Source organism: Sander vitreus, chromosome 9 (assembly GCF_031162955.1).
Source record: "Sander vitreus isolate 19-12246 chromosome 9, sanVit1, whole genome shotgun sequence".
Taxonomy (NCBI): domain Eukaryota; kingdom Metazoa; phylum Chordata; class Actinopteri; order Perciformes; family Percidae; genus Sander; species Sander vitreus.
Window position 1 is genome coordinate 19,557,297 of NC_135863.1, and position 22,928 is coordinate 19,580,224.

Here is a 22,928-nt window from a genome sequence, read left to right on the forward strand (position 1 = left end):
CCCTCAGTGTGGTTATTGTCACAGCATTGTGTTTGTTGGTGTTCAACGTTTTATAGGCCAAGAACCCCTTAGCTGTAAATAAACAGAGCAGGGACCCCTTACTATATAATTTATATTGTATAAAATTGAGTTGCATATTAAACTGGGCCTATAATAAAGTGTATGGCGGCCTAAAGCCTTTACAAATACCTTTTTATGGTGCATACAATGCTAAGCTCTTGAAATAAAAATTGTCGGCATATTCATATATTTCAACATTATGTTTTAATGTTAAAATGTGGCACAGTGAATCCTTAAGCTTAACTCAGTGGATGGCTACCTTATGGTTACCTTAGCTATAGGCCAGTAAGCCTATCATCAATGTTGTGTACATCGTGTGTTTTTATCTTTACTAATAATATGTTGGATCCATGTTGATTTTCAGACATATCAATATATATATATATATATATATATATATATATATATATATATATATATATATATATATATATATATTGAAACCATTAAACAATAATTTGGCGGACCCCTTACAGCAACTCTGAGGACCCCCCATGGGTCCCGGACCCCCTGTTGAAGATCTCTGCCACAGAGAGTCTCAAGTACTGAGGACAGGCCAGGACACTGGTCAGGAAATCACTTTGTTGGGCGTTGACTTGTCCTGCTTTCCAGCACAGTTAGTTTTCCTCTCATTATTAGACATATAAAGTTTTCTTTTTGCCTGGAAAACACTAGTTGAAACATTCTCAACTATTTCACTTAATGAATATTCAAAGTTGTCAAAGTTGTTTTCTGTTTATGCAGAGGTAAACCCTGCATCACTTGTGCTTGCTTATTTGTGACATACATTTTATACTTTTATATATATTACAAAAAAAATTGAACAGCCCACCGACACATCTGGCACATTTAAGCAATTTTTTCTATATTTATACTTGTATTGTTATCCTATTTTTTTTTTAGTTCATAATTTTACTATTATTCTTATAATTTATTGCACATAAGTATTTTAGTGCATCGTCAAAAGTCTAAGTCGTCAAAAGTCAAAATCGTTTAAGCATGTGAGAAAAAACCTTTCAATCTTGAATCAGATGGATTGAATGAAGAAACAGAATGAATTGATCCAAGATGGTAACCGTCAATGATGCAACAGAACATCTGAATTCTAATATCTATTATCTGAATAATTGAGCAAACTGCCAGAACAATTCCAACATACGCTGTTAACTGACTCCTAAAATACTCCTTTATCAGCAAGTATTGCAGGAATTCTGCATCTACCTATCTACTGCATTTAATTTCTGTTAAAATGCCAAAGGGGAGATAGGTTTAGATTTTTGTTTTGATATTGTTGGTAACAACTATAGCAAATCAGATATTTGAAAGTCAACCGACATCTAGACTGGGACCGATGGTGTCTAGGTTTCATATAATCATTGTTTTAGAAGCGTTGAATGAAATGTGAAGCCGATACAAATTACACACTGAACTATTTCTATTGAAAGGCCCCAAAATGTAACTTTTGAGTATCAAACTTTCACCATCAGTAGGTTTATGCAAAGGTGGATGCAAAAAAGTTTATTGCTTCCTTCTAATAGAGACAGCAGATTTGTTCATCTTATATCAGTGTCACGTAGAACAGAGCTGGATTGCAGCCGCCTTCAAGCCTACAGCGGGTCAATGTTGAAACAACAGCTGCTTTATGGATGCAGTCAGCAGGGGAGGATATTATCTCTGAGAAGCCACCCATATATTTTCACCTGGGTGCCAAACTGAAGGCTGCTCTACCTGTCTTGACTGGCATCCCCCAGAGGTTGTGCCCAGCAGCGTTGGAGACTTTCTGTGGGAATCCTTCCTCTGCGATGATCCCAGTAATCCTACTGGTCTGAGATTGATCCTGAAGAGGGTTTCTGGTCCTCGCTAAGCCCAGGAGGCGGCCTCATGACCCAGTCTGCCTCGGCAGGCCACCTGTTGTGTGCCGGTCTGGGGCTTAGAGATGGTCTCATGCAGGCAGAGAACAAGCACTAGATGACGAACTGGGATGTAAAGAAATGTACAGAAATCTCGAATTAACACAAAAAAAAAAGGAGTTGTGTTATACAAATGTGTCATTATTACTGGACCTGGATCTCCCTCTGACAAAGATTACTATGACATACACTCAAGTTTAATATTAAGTTTAGTTGTTACTTTAATTTTATACAAGAAAATGTAATGTAAAGATATTCCTCATTAATCGACAGAATGTTTCCTTTTTGGTCAATGTTGTGAACAAAGGTGGTATCAGGTCCCATTCATAGTTTTAATAGTCATTCATGTATGTCTTTAAGTGAAATTCAAACTCAAAGTCGGAGTAAATGATCAAAAATACAAGAAGAACTGAGAAGATTTTTAGTGTCAAAATGGATCAGTTACAGCAACTCTGCACTACATTAATGCCACTGTGCCATCAGTCAGAGCAACATGACCTTTATAGTTAAATGAGTTCAGGTTACCAAGACATGTCATCCCCTTTATGGAAATACTAGCGGTCGTATTTCTGACTCACTGGATAACTACAGACACTACCTGCCTGTAGCCATTCATAAGGCAATAACAGCTGACAGTGGCTGTCCTGTTATCTTTTCCAGTGGTTGAGCTGGGTGTGCAGTTGCTCACACTGTGTCTTGCTGTGTTTGTGGACAGCAGATGTATAATGATGAGTAAACAGGTCTCTCGCCTTTGCCAGCCGCTGTTGGGTCAGATGCCAAGTGATGGGAAACACGTCATGAAGGAGCTGTTTGCACTGCCGCAGCTGGCTTTTCCCAGATAACAAATTCATTACCTTTGCAAGCCGTGTACCTTTCTTAAGTATAGCCTGACATGTATGTGCCATTGTGGTTTTTTTTTAATGTTTTTTTAACAGAAACACACCATATACCTGACAATCAAATCCCATTTTAGCTTTATTTATCAAACATATAGATGCCACAAACATGTATGACGTCTGCAGTAACAACATGGCATACACATTCACTAATTTGTTCTTTAATATCCATCTTGACACAACACAGGTTACTCACTCACTGCAGTTGATGCAAACAAAAATTAGAACATTTCTCTCAAAGTGTGCGAAAAAAAAATAAATAAAAAAATGTGGCTGAGATTTACCAGGCTTACAGGAACAGCTTTCGTGACTCAGAGAAGCTTGGCTGGACATCTTCTTTCCCGATGTAGGTTGACAAGCACTAACTGCAGGAATTTTAGCCTTAACTGTTTTATACAACAATAAGTACACAAACAGACACTTGGATTAAGGTATCATCTCCTGTTCCTGTTTCTGGCAGAGTAAAGTACACATTGGGACTGAGCAATAAACATTCAACAACACAACACACCGAATAAGCTACAAACAGAGAGGTTTACAGAGGTAACACATTTCAGTCTACAGTCTGAGAGTCTGATGGCCATTTATCAGGCTATTTTTCTGTGGTCTCCTCTTTAAAGATGCCAATCAGTCATGTCAATCACATCAGACATTTCCAACTGCAATCAGCAAAAACAAAAGCCCATGCTACGTAGAGGAAGTGTTCTGGCCAGGCAGCATCTGTGCGAGAGTGCTCGCCTTGCTGTCAGAGGTCAAGGCGGTATAATCTCCAGTGACAGCCATGTCAGACATCTCTGACATGAGAGGCTCACCGGCTCCGTCCCGACAGCCCGGCGGAGCTGTGTCGCAGCCGTGGCTGGACTTGTGGGAGGAGGTGGGGGAGTTGGTGGGGCTGAGCTGGACGGCCGTGGTGTCCTGCAGCGTGTGCTCGCTCGTCTCCATCTCAAACGCTGCCGTCCCCATCCGCATCAGCCCCCACTTCTCACCTGCTTTAGCCTTGTGGGCCATGTGGGCCGGGGGCCTCCTGCTGACCACACAGCACGCTGTGAAGAAGGCCAGGGCTATCAATAAAAGAAGAGGACCGATGATGATGGGGGGGTTGCCAGTAGGGATGTAGGTGCCAAAGGCGAAAGCTCCCACCAGGGTGATGTTGATGCCGGCCAGCATGATGCACAGGCCGCAGGCGCAGCACAGGGCCGGGGAGGGCAAGCTCTGGTGCCGCAGGGCGTGCTGCTTGGGGACCTTCTTAGGAGCAGATGGTCTGGAGGTTTTTTCAGGTAGAACCATGTCTCATTGAGAGCTCTGTGAGACCCAGAGAAGCTGATGAGACTGACTGATCACTGAACTCCACTTTACAGAGAGAGAGAGAGAGAGAGAGAGAGAGAGAGAGAGAGAGAGAGAGAGAGAGATGGTGATGAAGAGGCTGAAGAGTATATTGGAGACGTTGTAGAGGCTGTGATACACTTTAAATGTTTCTAACACTTTTATTTTATTATTTTAAACATTTATTCAAAGGTAATTCTTAAAATGCTACAAAAAATCCTCCATCAATGTAACTAATTATAGAAGTTACACCCACTGAGGAAGGTTTTCACACAACAATACATAGGCTAACAGCAATAATAACGCAAAAAAAAAACATGTAATGCATTCGGCAATTCCACTAAATGAGCAGCTATTTCTAGTGACACGTTTATAAAACAAAACATAAGCGATACTAAAATATCAAAACCATAGGCTATTTTCTTCACTGCTGGTCACGCAGCCAGACGAAGAAAGAAGAAAACCTGAAAACAACCATACAGTAACATTGTTGTGTACTTTTCTCAGTGTTACTTACCTTAGATCAGACCCATGATCCTCTGTGATGCTTTGCCGCCTTCCGTCCGTCCATCATGTTGCGCAGCAGGAGCTTTCTTTAATTGTCTATGAGCAGGATTGGTGGAGCCCAGCAGGAGAGCAGCAGAGTGATCAGAGACAGCAGAGTGACGCTGCTGCTCACACGCCGCAGCTTCAAATAAAGATGGACCACCGGCGGCGCTAAAGGGCTCTGAAACAAACCGTCCAATCAAATCGAGGGCAATAAAGTTTTTTGCACGTGTGTGCACTGAATAAATGCACATCTGAACCATTTTCTAAGGGATTTCTGAGAAATGAGTAGAAACTCAGATACACAGGATGGAAGGGTGGGAATGTCACTGCTTCTTGTTTCATTAAATCCATTATTGAATTATAATAAAAGTGCATTTTGTTGTTTTGTACTTTGGTTATCTGGATATATATATACACACACACACACACACACACACACACTTCTCCTCTGCTTTAACAAGGACATCTGTCAGAGCGATGCTATCTAATCAGTGTCTTTGCAGGTTAATCACACCCTCTTCCTGTCCTTTCACCGTCCTCTCAGCATTCAGTGCAAAAGTACCAAAGGACCCTCGCTGAATAAAAGCTTTAAAACCACATTTACTCCTATATGGAAGAGAAAGTCATTTGCTCAGTACAGCTGAATGAGATCTTGCAATTAAAGGCATAGAGAGTAAATTATTTGATGTACGTAACACAGATTAGACAGGAGATGTTAAGGATCATTTTATTGAGAACACAGCATGCCAGTGAAAATATGCTCCACACAGAGCTTTATGCATTAGACCCCATAAGAGCTTTGACAAATTTCAATGGGAGTCCATAATTGCACACAAATTACTGTATCTCATTTGATGCCATTACATAATGAAGGGGGGGAAAACAAACAAGTCCTTTTATGATTCGTAATGGGAGAGAGAGGGCTTAAACGTAGCAAGTGGTTGGATACTAATGTCTGTATTCGCTCTGAGCAAATCTCTGACAATTCCTTCCAGCCTATGAAGGACCTTTGTTGCTATAGGGATGGGGTGTCCATGGCAACAGTGTGAAATCAGGGGATGTGTCATTAAGCGGGAAACACATGATGTTAATAGGGTTAGGGAAAACAGAGGTGATAGACCGATAGAGCCATCGGTGACCCCATTCCAACATTGACGGGGTCCATAAAGAAAAAAAATAGAATAAAAAATGTTTCTTAAAAAATAAAATAAAAAAAGGAACTTGATGGACTTAAGTCTTAGCATGGTTAGTCCATTATTCTTTCCCATGGCACATTCAGAGCCAGTCACAGAACCAAAACTACAAAACTAAACAATATACAAATACTTGTATAAAAATAAATCCCTTTCAACCCATTTGGAATCCTCTGTCTTACTACAGCACTTACATTAACTTACATCTTAAGTGTAACATTACTATTCATAAAACCTCTAGGTCTTACTAGCTACATACAGCCAAAACAAAATTCCGCAAAATCCAAGTCATTCAGACTAAAAACACTCTGACATATCAAATCAATAAGACAATTAGAAACTAAGACTAAGTCTTTTTGGGATGGTGTTACATTGGTACAGTAACAAACGTGCAAAGGTAACGTCAGATTCTGAGGAGGATAAAAAAGTTAAAACCCCTTAAAAGATAATTACTGCAGGTGTGGATTTCACATTGTTAGACCAAACTGATTATTTACGATATAATATTCTCCCTTTCAGATAAACAAAATAAGTGACTTATTTTAAAGTACATCAGTGCTACAGGTAACTTGTGTTGAAGTGAAAGCTAGAACTGGAAGGAAATACAACACTATTTGATCCAAGGGTCTCCTCCAACTTCCACATCCATTGTGCATTGTCCATTCCGTAGCATCGACAAAAAATGACTTTAAAAAAAGGGTAAAATGGAGAAAAGCCCATTTCCAGAGATGGACAGTCTCCTCTAAGTGTAGTCCCATTTTTATCGTTTAAACCACATACAGTACATCCACACACTTCAACTCACATACACTGACATACTTGGAAAAAAAGCTAACATAAAACATAACTCATCCCTTTCCCTCCAGCGACTGAGAAACATTTACATAAAATATTAACCAATTCACAGTTGCACAACAAGATAAATAAAATCTATCAAAATGAGATAATATTGCATTAGGACAGCAACAGCTGCAAACCTGTGCTGAGCCCACGTAATGCTGTGTTGATCATGATATGTACTGTTTAGATACTCAATATAAACTGCTGGCATTAAGAGCGGTCTCTGCTGTATTGGGGTAATTCATGTAAATATTAAAATCATTGGATAGAAAATAAACAACTCTGTTAAGACTAAGGCTAAAATGAAACCCAAAGCTATTCTCAAATGAAAGTTGTTTAAAACTCAGGTAGCTTAAAACATTTCCTGGACAAATCTCAGGAGTTTCAACTATGTTTTCAATAAGGAGGTGGTAGCCGACGATTAACTGTCCCCTTGGTGCTTAAACTCTCTCTAGGTGATAAGATTACTGGCCATGGGAAAGAGCTTTAACACCAAGAACAGTTAGTCTCTTCTGATACTACAAGGCCACACACACACACGCACGCACAGACTTGTACTGGTCCTTTAGGCTGTGAGGTCGTCCGAAGCGGGTGCGAAGTCCGTGGTGCGCAGGGCGTTGGACTGCGCCCGTCTGCGGGCCAGTCTGGAGTTGGAAGGAGGAGAAAGCCTCATGGAGCAGACGATGGCTCCAACATCCTCCTGCTGCTCGTCGTGCTGGGATAGCTGCCGGTTAAAGGCGATGGCTTCTGCTGCAAACTGGGTCAGGTCCTTAGTGCTGCTGTTCCTGGAACAAGAGAGAGACAATGTTTACCTTTGTACTATCTACACATTCCCATGGCACATTCCTGCCTCTTCTTAACACACACACACACACACACACACACACACACACACACGCTCTACTGTCCTATCAAAATGTAATAATAGTACAGTTGTGATGATTGCTTTTATCTGAATATTCTTCCACTGTAGAGAATTTTAAAATAATACCATTTTGTTTAAAGCACCTTAAAAACGTCATAAATACATTTGACTTGACTTTCTAAGCCGCCTGTCATACCTCTGTAGAATACGAGGAGTTGGAAGACCTCTCTCTGGAGCGTTCTGTAAAATAAAAAATAAATTTAAAAAATGGTCAATCAATTTGCAAAAAATAGCAGTGAATGAGTGTGTACAGTGGTGTTGTATCAGACAATATTAGAGTGCCAAGTACAAAACAGCTATTCTCAGGGTGCGATTTGTGAAAAAAAAATGCAATAATGAAATCCCCCTTCAATACCATGGATAGTGCCACTCAGCCAGGCATGCCAAAACACTCATTTATGAACTTCAATATTCAATGGAAAATAATCTCAAAATGAAATAGCACTACGTGGTGTCAACATAAAACACAGCGCTTTCAAGCCGGGGAGCGGAGTTCATTTCCCGGGGGAAAACAAAATACTTTCACCCGCGTTCAACAACACGTGTTCGTTCCTCGGGAGGGTTTTAATCCAAACCATGATCTTTTTCCTGAACTAGTCATGTAGGTGTCTAAACTTAACGTACACCGTCGTCGCCACACACTATTGGCAGCTAAACACCCTGGCTATTCTAGTGCACAGATGTAATAAAACCTACCCCCTGCACCCAAGGGTGCTTGAGGACCTGAGCAGCACTGAGGCGAAGAGTTGCGTCCCGAACCAACAGCTTGGATATGAGATCCTTGGCCCCCTCTGTGATGTGATCCCAGTCCTTGTCTGGAAATTCATACTTGCCATGCTGGATGCTCTCAAACAGGTGACTCTGAAGAGATATGACACAAGGTGCTGTAAAACCGTTCAGCTGTTGGTGGTTTGGTTATGCAGTGGTAGTGAAGTGGAATGACAACATTCTCCGTGCGGACATTTGGATCAGCATTAGAGTGTCTGATGGTTACAAAATGCTCTGGAGGAGAGAATAAACATTAAACCCGGACTCAGATAATAATCAGGTGACAACAGAGGAAAACAATTCATGTCCAGAATTACAGACACAGTCACACCTAAATCAAGCTATACAGTCACACACTTTTTGTTCCTAAAGGTTAAAAGAATACACTTAAGATTAGATATTACTAAACCAAGAGGCACATGTTCTATGCAACCCATATAACTGCAACCCATGCCCATAACAAGTTCCCAGAGTCCAAGGTGACATCTTAAAATGTCTTGTTTGTCGGACCAACAGTTTAAAACTGAGCGAACCCAGCGGCTGGTTGGGCGGACATACCTGGCAGGTTCTGCAGGTTTCTCCCCGGTCCCAGCCACAGTCGGTGCCACAGTGGCCTGTGAAGGGGGGGCTGCCGCTCAGCAGGATGTAGAGAATGACCCCGAGACTCCATAGGTCACAGCGTTTGTCGTAGAACGAGGCCTCATCAGTGAACACCTCCACTACCTCTGGAGCCATGTACTCTGCTGAGCCACACTAGGAAAGGGCAAACATTAAAATAAAGCACACAGGAAGAGTAAAAAAACTGTTATCCATTAGATTCAGAGAGTGTGTGTGTGTGTGTGTGTGTGTGTGTGTGTGTGTGTGTGTGTGTGTGAATTCAAAACTAGACTGCTACCGGTGTGGTGAGCTCTGGAGTAGTTATGGGCGTACAGGCACTGCTAAGCTTCACTCCACTTCCCAAGTCAAAATCACAGATCTTTACTGGGGACACCTGAGTAGAAATATGGGAGAAAACACATTAGACTGTTATACCTCTAGGAACAACTAATGTCCTTCTGAAAGCTTCCTGTCCTTTAAAAGCCACTTACCCGATCCGTGTATTCACAAAGGATGTTCTCCAGCTTAAGGTCTCTATGGGCAATGCCTGCAGAAAAGCACATTGTCACCATGACAAAAAATAAATAAATGCATAAATAAAAGAAATCCACAGATATTATATTTGGACATCCATAGGAGAGCGGTTTGGATGTTGACTTACCTTTAGTGTGTAGGAAATCAAGAGCTTGGGCAATGTCCCTGACCACCTTACTGGCCTCTAGCTCATCAAAGTACTTCCGGTTCTGGATGTGTGTAAGAATGGAGCCTAAAAGGAAGAGAAGCAATCAGTGTGTATTTCTAATGACTCCTCTGAAAAAGCTAAGTGTATGCAGACGGTGTAATTGTTGAGCTATTCTTTTAATACGTACCGCCACGCAGCTTTTCAAAGACCAAATAAAAGCAGGAGCTGTCTTCAAAGAACTGGATCAATTCCAAAATGTTGCTGGATCAAGAGATTTCCAAATGATTAGAATCGGTTTCGGAATTAGTTTAAAAAAAAAAAGAAAGAAGTCTTATACAAAATGCACTCACTTGTTTCCTTGACACTGGTAGAGAGTCTCCACTTCTCTAAAGACTCTGCTGCGGCTGTGTCCTGCACTCTTTTCTATGATCTTTGTAAAACAAAACAACATAAACACATTAAACCTTTAAAGGGGCGCTATGCAGTTTTGGCAATTTTGCTTTTTGCTCGCAGGTTTCTCTATAGAGTCCCCCTACAGCTTTGGAATAGATATTTGGCAACACTGTTGTAAAAACTCGCTCGGTCAGTCTGACATTTCCTCTTTCTCTGTTCCTCCGGCAATACTTTCCTAGCTTTCTGCTTCTTTTTTGCCGGCTCAGCCATGACGATAGCGTGAAAAAATCCATCGCTACCTTGTTCTTATAGCTAGCCGGTTCCTGAATGGGCGTATGTGTGCAGTGCCGTGAAGCAATTCATTACATCACAAGACCCGATATCACGTGATACTTCTTGATGCTGAGGCCGCCGGTTTGCTGGCCAAAAGTTGCAAGGGTGGTTTTTCCGCTCACAGGCGCTAGGGGGGAGCGAGACAACCACCATTCAACCCAAAAAAAAAAAAATCACTTACTTTGTTAGATAAAATATATCCTCACTCACCTTCACAGCAAACTCCTGTCCATTCTGCAGACTTATGCATCCTTGAACTTTAGCATAAGCCCCCTGACCGAGCACCTCATCTGTCAGTTTGTACAGATCTGAAAAAAAAGGTGACGTACATGAGACGCCGGTCGGTGTTTGTTTCCTCTTATGATTTTTGATGTCTTACAATAATATCAGCTTGGTTACCATCAAAAGTGCCTGTGGAGCTGTCTGTTGCTCTAGTTCTTTTCTTCTTCTTTCTTTTAGCTGCATCTGGGATATTCACTGGCTGGCTTTTCTCAATTTCTGTAGCAGCAACAAAAAAAAAAAAAACATATGCTAGCTAATCAGTTAAAACAGTCCAGACTTTGCCAGTGTGTTATTGTATGCACCGTTAATTTCAGTAGGTCCAGAGCGGTTCTGAATCATAGCGCTGTTGTACCTGCTGGACCCTGTGAAAGGTGCTGTCTCTCCTCTGAAGTGACCCCGTTCTCCTGAGTTCCCCCGCAGCTCTGCCCTACTTGGCCCACAGCCAGGGACTTCTCCTGTAACACAGAGAAGGAGGCCACATCGGGGGAAAGCGCGAGAGCAGCCAGAGAGAGATCAGGTGGTGTTACAGTGGAGAAAGCACGAGAAGGAATACATAATTCTTTGTTCTTAGTAGGACTGTGTATTGGCAAGAATCTGGCGATACGTTTTACGATACATGGGTCACGATTCAATATATTGCAATACATTTCGATACTGTGCGTAAGGCGATATATTGGGATTTTTTCAAAGTATCATTTTATAAAAACTAATATTTAAAAACAGACATGAACTTCATAAAAGTCAAAGAAGTTTACTTTAGGTAAATTCAGTACACATAAAATCAAACTGCCAGTTTGGGATTTTGGTTCACAGGTTCTTAGTGAGCTAATTTGTATATGCTAAAGTATGCCAAAGTTCAGCCATAACTACATTGTTAGCTTCTAGCAAAAAGTCAGGCACTGCTAGTCACTGTTAGGCAAGGACACTAGTGGTGGGTCTCAGCATAGCCATCTAGCGGTAGGGGGTTTAAACGCAACATAAACGTGAACCACTGTCTTACATGAATATTTTTTAACTTAACGCTTTTTGAAAATCGATACAGTATTGCAAAATAAAATATTGCGATACTCAAGTGTGTCGATTTTTTCTTACACCCTTAGTTCTTAGTGTTAAATTGTGATAAACTTAAAATGTCCCCCCGCCCCCCCAACTTTTTAAAACACGTATCGAACTGTCTCCCGCAGGCTAACACATATCATTGACAAACCTTCTTTTGCAAACTACTATTGCAACCTAGCTGGTGTTATCTCCCCCTCTGGCAACGTGCCAAAACAGTGGCCTGATGAGAATACAGGATGACAGACCTTGCCTCACCCTGGATATTACCAGAGGCATGACTCATGGGGGAATGAAACGTCTACATTTCTGTATAGATAACCTTGACAGCTAGTAGACTACTTTCTAGCAGCTATAGGTGGTATTTAACACAACATGTTTCAGCAAGTTAAAGGTTTTGAAATCCCCAGTATTAACAGTTCAGATCTTACCTGGAGAGACTGCTGGAAGGTTTGCAACTCCGTCATTATGCTGTGCCTCACCATATCTGCCCACTGAGAGTAACAAATACTGAGTTAGTCTGGAAAAGACTGCATCGACAGGGAACACGATAACAAGTCATTAAAAGTGGTGGGAAGTCAAAGAATTTGAGCAATAAAAAAAGAAGTAAAAACTCGATGAATTACCCCGCGGTAAACTGACGTATACCAAAACGGTTTCCTCTTTCTTTCACTCTCTTCTGTCAAATTTTGTTTTGCTCTGTTCGCGGTTATTGAGTAACAGAGCCGCAGAAGTACGTTTAGCTATAATATCCAGCCTTACACCAGCTCAAAATGTATAGCAGATATGTAATCATAGACTGTATAATAATTCATTAATATTAACAGTCTATGTATGTAATCCTTAATCCTTAAATATCTGCAAAAGGTCCTTCTCGTTAGCAAGTGACAGCCAACACTGCAGCTAACAATTGCCACATCGTTACTTAACATTTGCACTGTTGATTCACACATCTAGGCCCCCTTACCAAGACGAAGCAATGCCATGTTATACAAGATAAACCAGAACATTAGGAAAGCTAGAGTTAGCGTTTACTGTTGACTGTATAATCCGATGTTATTGTCGTTAGCTACCCCGAGCTAGCTAGTAAGTACCCTTAGCTAGCTTGTCCTAACGATTTACGTCCATTCGCATAACGTTCGTATTTAAATACAGGTCAGGTCTCGTTAAAACGAAAAACATAAATGCAATAAAGCCTTCAAACCTGGACTCTGTGTCCAAAACCAGCCAAATCCCCTCTGTCAAAACCTCTCACAGCTGATGTAAGCATCCATCGCTAGCTGAAATCCATCAGTCAGACAGCCAGTGACGCGCAGGGCGGGAAAAACACATGAACAGACGTTTGCCCCGCCCCTTTCTGCATACCTCCTTCTCCCATTGGTCGACAATATGGTTTACCGTAACGACGTCACTTGGCTTGATTCCCCGTCACACCCCACTCCACGTAGTGGGGATTTTTTGTGCATGATGATGATGACGTTTATTTAACAGATGCAGATGTTGGAAAGGTCAACAGCACCGAAGAAGAAGTAGCCTATATGCATACAGTCTATGAATATACGGCTCACGACACACATCTACAATGTTTCATCATTATTATGAGGTCTACAGTTAATCATCCTTGTCTTTATTTATCAGGTGAAATATGTATGTATGTATGTATGTGTTGGTTTTGGCCTGAACCAAACCTTTAAAGCAAATATATGATTAAAAAGTTATATAAGTAGCCTAATTGTCTTTTGTCTTTTCACTTATGTGGTAGAGTGTTGACTTTTATAATGAAAACAAATTCATGACCCAATGTTTTTTTGTACAAATGTTTGTGACGCAGTGCAAAAAACACATTTGCAAAAGCATTGGTCATTTTTAGGCTGCATTTTATGTTCAAATAAAATACAAACTTTAATTCAACAAATAAGACTCAACACTGTATATAAAAAAAGATCCAACATAAACATACATGCACAGGAGGAAAGAAAAAGCATGAGTACAGGAGATGTATTGTAAACCAACACAAAGTCCTATAATGATGGCTTCAAGCACCACAGTTACTGTTAGTAAAAACCTCTGTGATCGCACAGTGCCACCATCTGAAGAAGTGTGGTAAGTTAGTGGACCATCCCAGTTATGCTTAGAAAACCACTCATACAACTTTATGTAAAGTTGTTCTTTGTTTTGAGTGTTTTGAAGCCGATGATTTCTCACGGGGCTCAGATAATGTCAAAATGTAAACTCCTTTTGTCCATGTGGTTTTCTTTAATTGCATATCTTCTCTGTCATCTCTTTCTGTAGGAAAAGAAAAGAAAACACGTTTAACACATCAAATTCATATTGTAGGAGGAGATGAATGATTGTTACGAAGTGCAATCTACACTTTTAATATGAAACACATTATTTCTTATCATGAGACACTCTTGTTCCTTTAAAGGTGCCCTGCCACACAAAAACGTTTTTACTGGTATTTTTTTTAAATATGTTAGGTCCATATGTGTTTGTGTTATGTCGTGAATGTGAAAATGAACTGCTACCTCCTCTGTCAGCTCTATCCACCGAAAAGAAATAAGCGGAAAAATCAGGCCAATTACAAAAGCTGGTCAGTCTGACGTGGTGTTACCTGAGCTCATTACTATTCATGAGCTCGCCCAGATGCGCTGGGTAAAGGATGCTGATAGCCAGGCTCTCATTGGCTAGCTGTTAGCCAATCAGAGTCAAGCAGCTTAGCTCGTTGAATACTGGCACAAATCGAGCTGAGTCTTCCTGCAGGCTTTCTATACCACGCTAGAATGGCTTGAAACAAGGCAACCAAGGCATTTGTTCCACAAAAAAATGTCACAGAGCCCATGGTAGAACTTCAGACATTACCACAAAGTAATGAAATACGTGTGGCAGGGCACCTTTAAGACCAACAACAACAAAAATTGCCTTGGGTACTAAAGGTGAGACAATAAAATAGGGTCTGTTTACAAGATTCATCTTTTCTGCAGTGTGTTGACATAAATGTTGCACCCCTGTTTCACTTTACGAAGGGAATTACACATACACATTCATAATGAGGATAACTGAAGCCTTTTATTGACGCTTAGAGCACCATTTTCCATCTGGTCATATGTGATGGAGGTCCCTTTGTTGGAAAAAAAGCAACAATTACACAAACTCTGCTTCATTACTACACAAAGTCAGCAACTTCTCTAATGGGAGTTGGTGCTTCAAACCAAATCATTTTCTATAAAGCCGTTAACGAGGGTCTATCATGATTGAAAATTGTGGGAAAAGCGAATGCTGATTCCATTCCCAGTGTCAAATAGAAAATGATTGTTATCTTAGGGAGAACAAGTAGTCTGTGCGGCTTCAAACGGAAAAAAAAAATGCTGTAATTTTCTTTGCGCTGCATGTGCACCAGCCGGGAAAACACCCTGACATGGGGCTAAAACTCAGTCTCACCAAGCATGCTGCACAATAAGGTTATAGATGGCAGGATGGCTGATATTTTTTGTGAGACTGACAGTAATTAGAGCAATACTGACAACCCTTCCAACACAAAACATCCATTTGATCCTCTTTCTCATGCTCCCCGTCGTCCATCTCACACATCTGAGGTCTTGCTATTCTCACCAGGGGCTCCAGTTCAGAGTGATCAATGAGGTTGAACTCTGAGATGAAGTAGTAGTAGTGCTTGTAGCAGGTATTGATGTGGGCCTCTGCGCCCATGCTGCAGATGCTGTCAAAGTGATGGATGTAAACATGCACAAACACCCTGAAGAGACGGCTCAGGATCTTCTTGCACACCTGCTGGAAGTTCTTAGGAAAAGGTACACCTAGTGTGAAGAAAAAACAAGAAACGAGTTACAGACTTCCAACTGAGAAATTGTTTGATTTAAATCTGTCACAAAAAAGTAATTATTGTCTTTATTGAAACCCATCATTTAGCAGATGTAATATTCTATAAGTAATACAATTTCTCCTCAACAGCATCAATCGTTGCGTTCTAGTCATTAGCTTAATGAAAAACCGATTTACATGGACAATGTATTTAAGTGACAAGAAGTCATTCCGAGCACAGCCTCATTTTAGGTACTGGTTTGATAAAAGTGGACATAAAAGAGAGAAGATATGACCTGTAACTTAATACTGTATTGCACCTTTATTCAAAATCGTTTAACAACACAATTTTTCAGTTACATGAGGCCCCAGTCAGTCTTATAAGTGCCCTTTATGTCTTTATTTCTGCAGTTACTGTGGATTAGCTCTTCCTATTTGACGAAGTAGAAATTATAATTTGGTTAAAAAAAAAAGAAAAAAAAGAAGAAGAGAAAGTTTGTTTAGGAGGAAAATGAACAAACAAATATGACTACAAATAGGTTTGAGCCTAATCTTTAGTACATTTACTGCCACTATAACCAATAACATAAGAAGTTGTGCGAATATATAATACAACTAGAGGGGCACTCTGAGAGCGCAGACCTCCGCCAAGGCATGCCCTATCTCACAATGTTAATGCAATGTGAATTTTCCTAGCCGGGAACAACTTTTTCTGATTATTCCAACACCATGCAGCACAAACTATCTTGCAATGTTTAACAAAAGTAAAAAATAATCTGTGTGTCTGCCCCGTGATTCGGATCCGCTCCAAAATATAATGGGTCCTTCCTTGGCCCATCTTACACCCATCCACCAAGTTTCATGAAAATGGGGCCTGTAGTTTTTTCTGTAATCCTGCTGACAGACAAACAAACCAACAAACAAATGGTCATAGTGACAAAACCCATTTACACCTATGGGAAAGGTTTTCATTTCACCTGACCTGCATGTCGGCAAGCAGCGCTCCCAGAGGACACTCTTGCAAAATCCACACAGAGAGGCCCCTGATTCTCTCCTCTAATAAATGTTGACTGTCAAATCTGGTGCTGAGATAAAATACCACCACCATCACCCATTCAATCTCCCCTAAATGTCAACCTCATTGTTTAATTAACCTCTGCTGGAACATTATCATCCCATTTGAGATATTAATGAAGGGGAACAGCATTGCACCACCAGGCTGACACTTCAGCATTGATGCAGCACAACGTCAGTGCAGGCAGCAATCAATCATGTATTAGGTTACACACTCAATAATAGTTCAGATGCCTTCATTTGTAGACTCCTCACACACCTACTCTGGTGGGGAAGATGTCCTCATTATTGATGAGCGACTCTATCCAGTCCATCAGCAGGTTCATGTACTTAAGAGCGGGCAGCTTGGTGGGTTTCTTGTAGTCATCACCGTCCTGCCACCTGTACTCGTACCTCAGCCCCCCAGACATGATGGGACACGTGCGCTCGGAGCAGTACTCGCTCACCGTGCCGTAGATCAAGTTGATCCTGTTGAAGAAATCCACCACATGGACCGCAATCCAGTCGTTGATGTTCTCTCCCTCCGGCAGCTGCACCACTTTCCTCAGGTCCAAGCCGGACTTGAGCGAGGCCTGGGCCTTCTTGTAAAGTTCAAAGCGCTGCGTGCCCGGTTCAAACCGCTTTCTCGGCCTGAACGTTTTGTCTTTGCTGAACACTTGTCCAAGACACAACGCCATTGGCTCAGCCGCTTCACCTGAGATAAGGGGAGAATACGCTCTCCAGAATAATTAGTTTTGCGTTTGATAAAGTGTCACCTTCCTGAGCAATAGAGACAGGATGGTTTCAGCTCGGAAATCAGGTCACAGGGGGTCAGCGTCTGTCATGTAAAGATTGCAGGGAGCTCTTGTTTCTGTGAAGAAGAAGAAGAAGAACAAGAACAAGAAGAAGAAGAAGAAGAAGAACAAGAACAAGAACAAGAACAAGAGAAGTCAGAGGCCTAATTCATTGCCTGTCAATCCACTGCTTTAGGCCAGAATGGCCAAAAATTGCGTATGACCAAAATATCAAAAGGTATAACTACAAACTGTACATATCATTGTCAAATTGTTGATAAAGGAGTCATATAAACGAAATGAAGTAGGCATGACATCAAAATTCACAAGCCAAACATTTTCAAGAACAACATCATTAAAATGACTCATGTACATACTGCATATAAAACTGTACCCCCCCTCCCCAACTAAGGACAAACCACTGAATTCATCCCAAATGTGCCATTGTTTCCTCTACTGCTCTGTGCGACCAAGATGACCTTATCACAAGGTTTTCAGTGGCTCCCATGGATAAAAAATAGCAACAGTTTCAGTAGGTTGTGGCCAAATTCAGGCCACTAGAGTTGAACATAATTGAGAAAATGAATGGCATGCTAAAGATTAACCATTTCTAGAGAGTATTCTGACAGAAAATGTCCACAGCACAATGATCGCTTTGCCTCGAGCCTCATTTAGAACTATGAGGTATAAAGGTAGATGCTATGACAAGGTAAGTTTGTTGTAAAAAAGAAGAACAATACACAACATGACAACTGATGAAAAACACAGTGTCAGTTCCCCCTTCTGGGAAATGAGTCTTGGGATATGTAACACAACCAATACATTATTGACAAGTGATTTGTTTTTCTTTCTTATAGCTATTAACCATCTGGCTGATAATGCACACTGATCAGGAGCATGCCCTCGCTGAAGGGCTGGTTATGTGATCCAAAGCCTTTATTGTTATGATAATAAAACATAATGTTCTCATTTGAATATTAACTACAGTAAGTAGGTCATTATAGGAAAATAATGTGGGCAGTCCAAGTACTTCACATAATAGAAAGGGTTACATTTTATTGTGTTACACTCCGCTGAGTTGTGTGTTTCCATTCAGCAATTTGGAAGACTGTAGCATATGTTGATTTTACAGATTTCACACTGCAGTCACATTTTAGTGACTGTGGTTGCAACATGATACTATGTCCGCATTTGTGTCCGATTTTGTACTGGCTGCGACTCTGTGACTCAGATTAGCAGAAGTTTCAGTCTCTGCATAATCATGTGTACTCATGTTATGGACCAAGCACTAATACGGTGGTTTGTTGTGAACTTCTGTTTCCCTCGTTTAAGAAGACTCACAATCCACAGACTCCTCACACTGGGTTCTGTTCTTCACACTGAAACATTGATGATTTCAAATGCAAACAGCATTTGAAATATGAGAAGGGTACTTTTTCTTTCCACTAGCTTTCACAGTCTGCCTGATCACCACACACCACTGGGGGAGCATGAATACGTGGTCATGAGATAGCTCCTAATTTGTCCACAACAAAAGGGCTTCTCAGGAAGGATCATAGTTACAAGTGTGTCATTCTGTATACTCCATTCAGGGAGAAACAGTTCCAGCGAAACATTAAACTTGGACACTTTTTGTACTGAAGACAGTAATGGTTTGTAAAAAAAAAAAAAAAAAAAGAAGGAAAAAAAAGAGACTGCATGTGGGACCGAGCGACATAAAATTTGGATCACTTTAAGTCTCCCAGCGTGCCTCAACAGCCTCAGACTAAAGCCTGTCTGATTACGCACTGTTGGCATGCTTTCACAGCTTTTCTGGAATTGGCCTCCACACTGCAGGCTAACACAAGTCGGCTCAAGACCAGACACATAAATGAGAAAGAAAAAAATAAGGCACTGCAAGTAACCAGAAACAAAGGAAGAGGAAGGTCAAAAACAAGAGATTACACAATGGAAAAAGCAGTCTGCACTGTACCTGGATGAAATCCTACAGCGGAGGAATGTGGTGGGAAGTTGTAGGAAGTTCAGGGAGGATTCAGGCTCCGGAGCCCTTCTCTTTAAACTCCCTGTGCAGGAAAGCTCCGGCAGCTCTGCCCCCCTCTAGCTCCTCTGGATCCTCTCCCTCTCTGCCGGGCACTAACAGACCGAGAGGCTCCAACTTCACTCAGCAGCAGAGACAACACAGTAAAGAGAGAAAAAAGTTGTTTGGCTTCTTTTCCTGTGGATGATGTCACATCCTGATTTTGCCTTCTGCCCTCTGTCGTCTATGTGTGTGTGTGTGTGTGTGTGTGTGTGTGTGTGTGTGTGTGTGTGTGTGTGTGTGTGTGTGTGGAGGACCTATAAATTGAAAGAGAAAAAGGGCTGGAAAAGGTCTTTCAAAACCCCCACTCAGCCTTCCCCATTTTCCATTTCTTTCCTTTCTTCTCATCCTGTAGGCAGAGCAGCCAGCCCTCTGGTAAAGGTCCTGAGAAAACAACCCCTCCTCTTAAGCCACATATAGGACAGAAAGAGCAGAATGATCCCACAAACATTTCTGGATGTTTGGCAGTCCATGCCCCTCTTTATTGTGTGCAGTCTCAATAACATATCATTTAAATTCTTGGCCTTTTTAAGATATTGTCATTGAACTCAGAGCTGTACCTTAAAAAGAGAAAGTGCTAGTCTTCAAATAAAATGCATTTAAATCATGAACAAATAAGACATGTTTGACTGAAACTATTTACTGGTGCCCTTGGGGGCAGAGTGTTCTTATGATAGCTGCCCTGACGCGTTATTATGGAACCCACGTCACTTCTATGAAAGGCCCGCCCTACGAAGCAGCTCGATAGGCATTGAATATTAGTCTCAAAGGTGAATGGCTGCCACTAAAATGAAGAGGGTGTCTATTTGTCTGCTATGTAGTGGCACTCAACCAGCAAAAAGATGCTGTCTAGACTCTTTGTGATCCCAACCCCAAATCCCTCCAGAATGATAAAACAGTATAGAGGTATAGCTTTATGACACAATTTACATTTTCTAAGTTAAGGAGCAAAGGCATCAAAAGCCAGCAGTGCAGACAACTATTCCAAATTTGTGATGACAGCTGCCTCCCTTCCTAAGATTAAAATATTGTAACAGGGTTCAGTGTGTGTCCTGAACATTCCCAAAGTGTTTCACTGAGCTGCAGCAATCAAGCCAGTGGTTGAATTAAGGTGGTGAGATTTCCAATTTTGGGGTCCTCTGTGGGGCAACAGGTATACCAAGATACAGGATTTTATTGCTTCCCTGACCTTTATCTCAAAACGCTTGATGTTGCTTGATAGGAAGAATTCTAAACCTCATCTCACACTCATTGGATTCAAGATGCATTGTATTTTAGGAGGTTAGAAAATATAAAGTATTTTTGCTGCTAAATTTGATTGCATTTTTACTTCCTTTTTTTGGAACATGTTGAAAGGTTATTGCTTTATATGTTTGACTATATGTGAAGCCAAACATGTGCTACAGTAGCAAGATTTAACCTAAGACCTAACTGCATGATTTTTTTAAAATCATTTATATATATTTATACGTATGCATATGTTTATAGGTAAATATGTATACATTTTGTTGAGTTTCTTATATATTTAATTCTACATCTCCATCTTTATACTATTCAATGCTTACTGGAAACTTAAATAAAAAAGAAAACAGACAAAAGAAAGTAGTCATAAATTGCAGTTACACAACATATCCACTTGGGGTCAATATATTGGTTATTATGATGAGTGCTGTTTTATGACACATTCTATAGTCAGGGTTATCAGTAAGTTATCATCAGAGGAATACCCTTTTTTCAGATTAGTAGGTGGTTTTGGTTTAAATGCGGATTAAATATAGTTCAGTGCTTATCAATTTGGCGTAACATGTTTGTATACTGCACAATATATAAAGAAAGTAGCTTAAGGGTAAGTGAAAGATGAGTGTTGGATTAGCCAAAACCAATTCAAAAGGTTGCAGTCTTTAAAAACCCAAAACTGGTTAGGAGGTGTATATTATTTTACATACAACACGGATCTAACCACAATATATGATTCTACATACACAATGCAAGGTTTTTCAAAAACTCCCAATGGTGACGGCATACACAGGAAACAGACAGATTAGGCCTGCTGCTGCCCTATGCTCTACTTTTGTGTGGTGTTATCACCCAGAAATGTGACACACGAGGAAGTGCAACCGGCCAGGTCTTTTTTCCACCTTTGATTGTCACTCAGCATCGCACTCCCTGTCTTTATTCCTCAAAAGCACACTGCCAACGTTTAATGACACTTGTAGTTGTAGGAATGGGGTAAGCCTGTATATTGAACTGTGACTATGTGTTGCTACTATCTGTTCTCAATTAAAGTAAAATTAGAAAAATGCATATATTCTAGGCATTTATATATCTTAGGTAGCTACATACTTATACCAATATTTGGAACCAGACACCTTCCAAGCTTTTTACGGGCAAGTCAACTTTTGTCTAAGTTACCATAAGGAGAGATTTTTGTGCATTTCTGTGTCTTATTTGTGTCTTATGTGTACTTTAAACAATTTAAACAGATGACTGATGGTGTAGGAGGAGTTGTTTTTTTTCTGGTTTAAAAATTCTCCTGGAGGTTTCAGGTATGTAAGAGAGTTTACAACCATACAGGTGGATGAGTTATGGTCATGCAAACAAAGCAGGTGTCTGATGCTGCCAACTCAATACAGATCCTCCATTCCCTCTGTAAATCTCTGTCTAATCATTATGGTGACGCTCACAATCAGAAGAGCGTCACCCACAGCATTGGAATATCCATTCATTTCACTTTAACAGGCTGCGAGTGTGGGATCACATTAGGTAATTAGATCCTTTTTTAAATGTGTTAGGTAAACTGGCACATACCTGAGCAGAGCTACAGACAGACATGTACAAGCAGACCGTTATCTTTACTGGGGATTGGATTCTGTCATTCATTGCTTTGAAGCCTGAATAACAGTGTTATATGCATTATCTCGCTTTTTTTATCCTGCCTGGTGGAAGATAACATCTGAATAAAAACAAGTAAAAGGTGGAGGCAAATAGGCGTAGCTCAGGTGTGCTTTTAGCTTATTATTTTTGTTACAAATATTATGGTTATGGAGATTGTTGTTTGATAGTTAGGTATTTATATATGCCTATTTTGGTGGTAATATGATGCCATCTATATACTTCTGCCTCTTTGCTCTCTTTACATCAAAGACTAAAATGGAGTGTAGCTGTATACCAGAGTTTAGATATCCCCTCCCATCAGAAGCAGCACACAATTGGTCTGAGAAAGATACCAATTAAAAGTCTGTTAGAATGAATCTGCCGCGGATTGATTTTGTATCGGTGATGATTGACATTCGATACAGTGAGTTGGTTACGTCCATATTAGGCGACCAACTCACAGCAATTACAGAGATGACTCCACCTTTTTCCAGCTCCATCAAG

General features: G+C 40.7%; 3 protein-coding genes across 4 annotated transcripts; all 3 read right to left on the bottom strand.

Moving 5' to 3' along the window:
- Nucleotides 1-2,887: 2,887 nt before the first annotated feature.
- LOC144522926 (transmembrane protein 275-like) lies at nt 2,888-4,596 on the bottom strand. The gene has a single exon (XM_078258175.1). The coding sequence runs from the start codon at nt 4,151-4,153 to the stop codon at nt 3,554-3,556; it is 600 nt and encodes a 199-aa protein (XP_078114301.1). The 5' UTR covers nt 4,154-4,596; the 3' UTR covers nt 2,888-3,553.
- Nucleotides 4,597-7,008: 2,412 nt separating this feature from the next.
- On the bottom strand, nt 7,009-13,112 carry mknk1 (MAPK interacting serine/threonine kinase 1). 2 transcript variants are annotated; one of them, XM_078259117.1, is made up of 14 exons: nt 13,012-13,112; nt 12,239-12,301; nt 11,104-11,206; nt 10,869-10,967; nt 10,680-10,777; nt 10,094-10,173; nt 9,931-10,004; nt 9,723-9,827; nt 9,553-9,608; nt 9,360-9,455; nt 9,023-9,217; nt 8,393-8,557; nt 7,833-7,876; nt 7,009-7,556 (listed from the first exon to the last, which is right to left on the bottom strand). In XM_078259117.1, the coding sequence occupies exons 1-14, from the start codon at nt 13,075-13,077 to the stop codon at nt 7,337-7,339; spliced, it is 1,464 nt and encodes a 487-aa protein (XP_078115243.1). In that variant the 5' UTR covers nt 13,078-13,112; the 3' UTR covers nt 7,009-7,336. The 2 variants fall into 2 exon arrangements, with proteins under 2 accessions (XP_078115243.1, XP_078115242.1); XM_078259116.1 differs by having other exon boundaries at nt 9,553-9,827.
- Nucleotides 13,113-13,696: 584 nt separating this feature from the next.
- On the bottom strand, nt 13,697-19,755 carry mob3c (MOB kinase activator 3C). The gene is made up of 4 exons (XM_078259118.1): nt 19,446-19,755; nt 16,960-17,550; nt 15,420-15,622; nt 13,697-14,093 (listed from the first exon to the last, which is right to left on the bottom strand). Exons 2-4 carry the CDS (start codon nt 17,375-17,377, stop codon nt 14,064-14,066), a joined length of 651 nt encoding a protein of 216 aa, XP_078115244.1. The 5' UTR covers nt 17,378-17,550; nt 19,446-19,755; the 3' UTR covers nt 13,697-14,063.
- Between the last annotated feature and the right edge of the window lie 3,173 nt (nt 19,756-22,928).

Excerpts from the sequence above, each read along its gene's own strand:
- LOC144522926 (XM_078258175.1), bottom strand. The coding sequence starts at position 4,153 with ATGGTTCTACCTGAAAAAACCTCCAGACCATCTGCTCCTAAGAAGGTC.
- mknk1 (XM_078259116.1), bottom strand. The coding sequence starts at position 13,077 with ATGCTTACATCAGCTGTGAGAGGTTTTGACAGAGGGGATTTGGCTGGT. Across the intron at positions 12,302-13,011 it reads GTTTTGGACACAGAGTCCAG|TGGGCAGATATGGTGAGGCA; the intron begins GTTTGAAGGCTT and ends TGTTACTCTCAG. Across the intron at positions 10,005-10,093 it reads TACCAGTGTCAAGGAAACAA|CAACATTTTGGAATTGATCC; the intron begins GTGAGTGCATTT and ends CTCTTGATCCAG.
- mob3c (XM_078259118.1), bottom strand. The coding sequence starts at position 17,377 with ATGGCGTTGTGTCTTGGACAAGTGTTCAGCAAAGACAAAACGTTCAGG. Across the intron at positions 15,623-16,959 it reads CATCTTCCCCACCAGAGTAG|GTGTACCTTTTCCTAAGAAC; the intron begins GTGTGTGAGGAG and ends TCTTCACACTAG. Across the intron at positions 14,094-15,419 it reads ACTCTGAACTGGAGCCCCTG|AAAGAGATGACAGAGAAGAT; the intron begins GTGAGAATAGCA and ends CTTTTCCTACAG.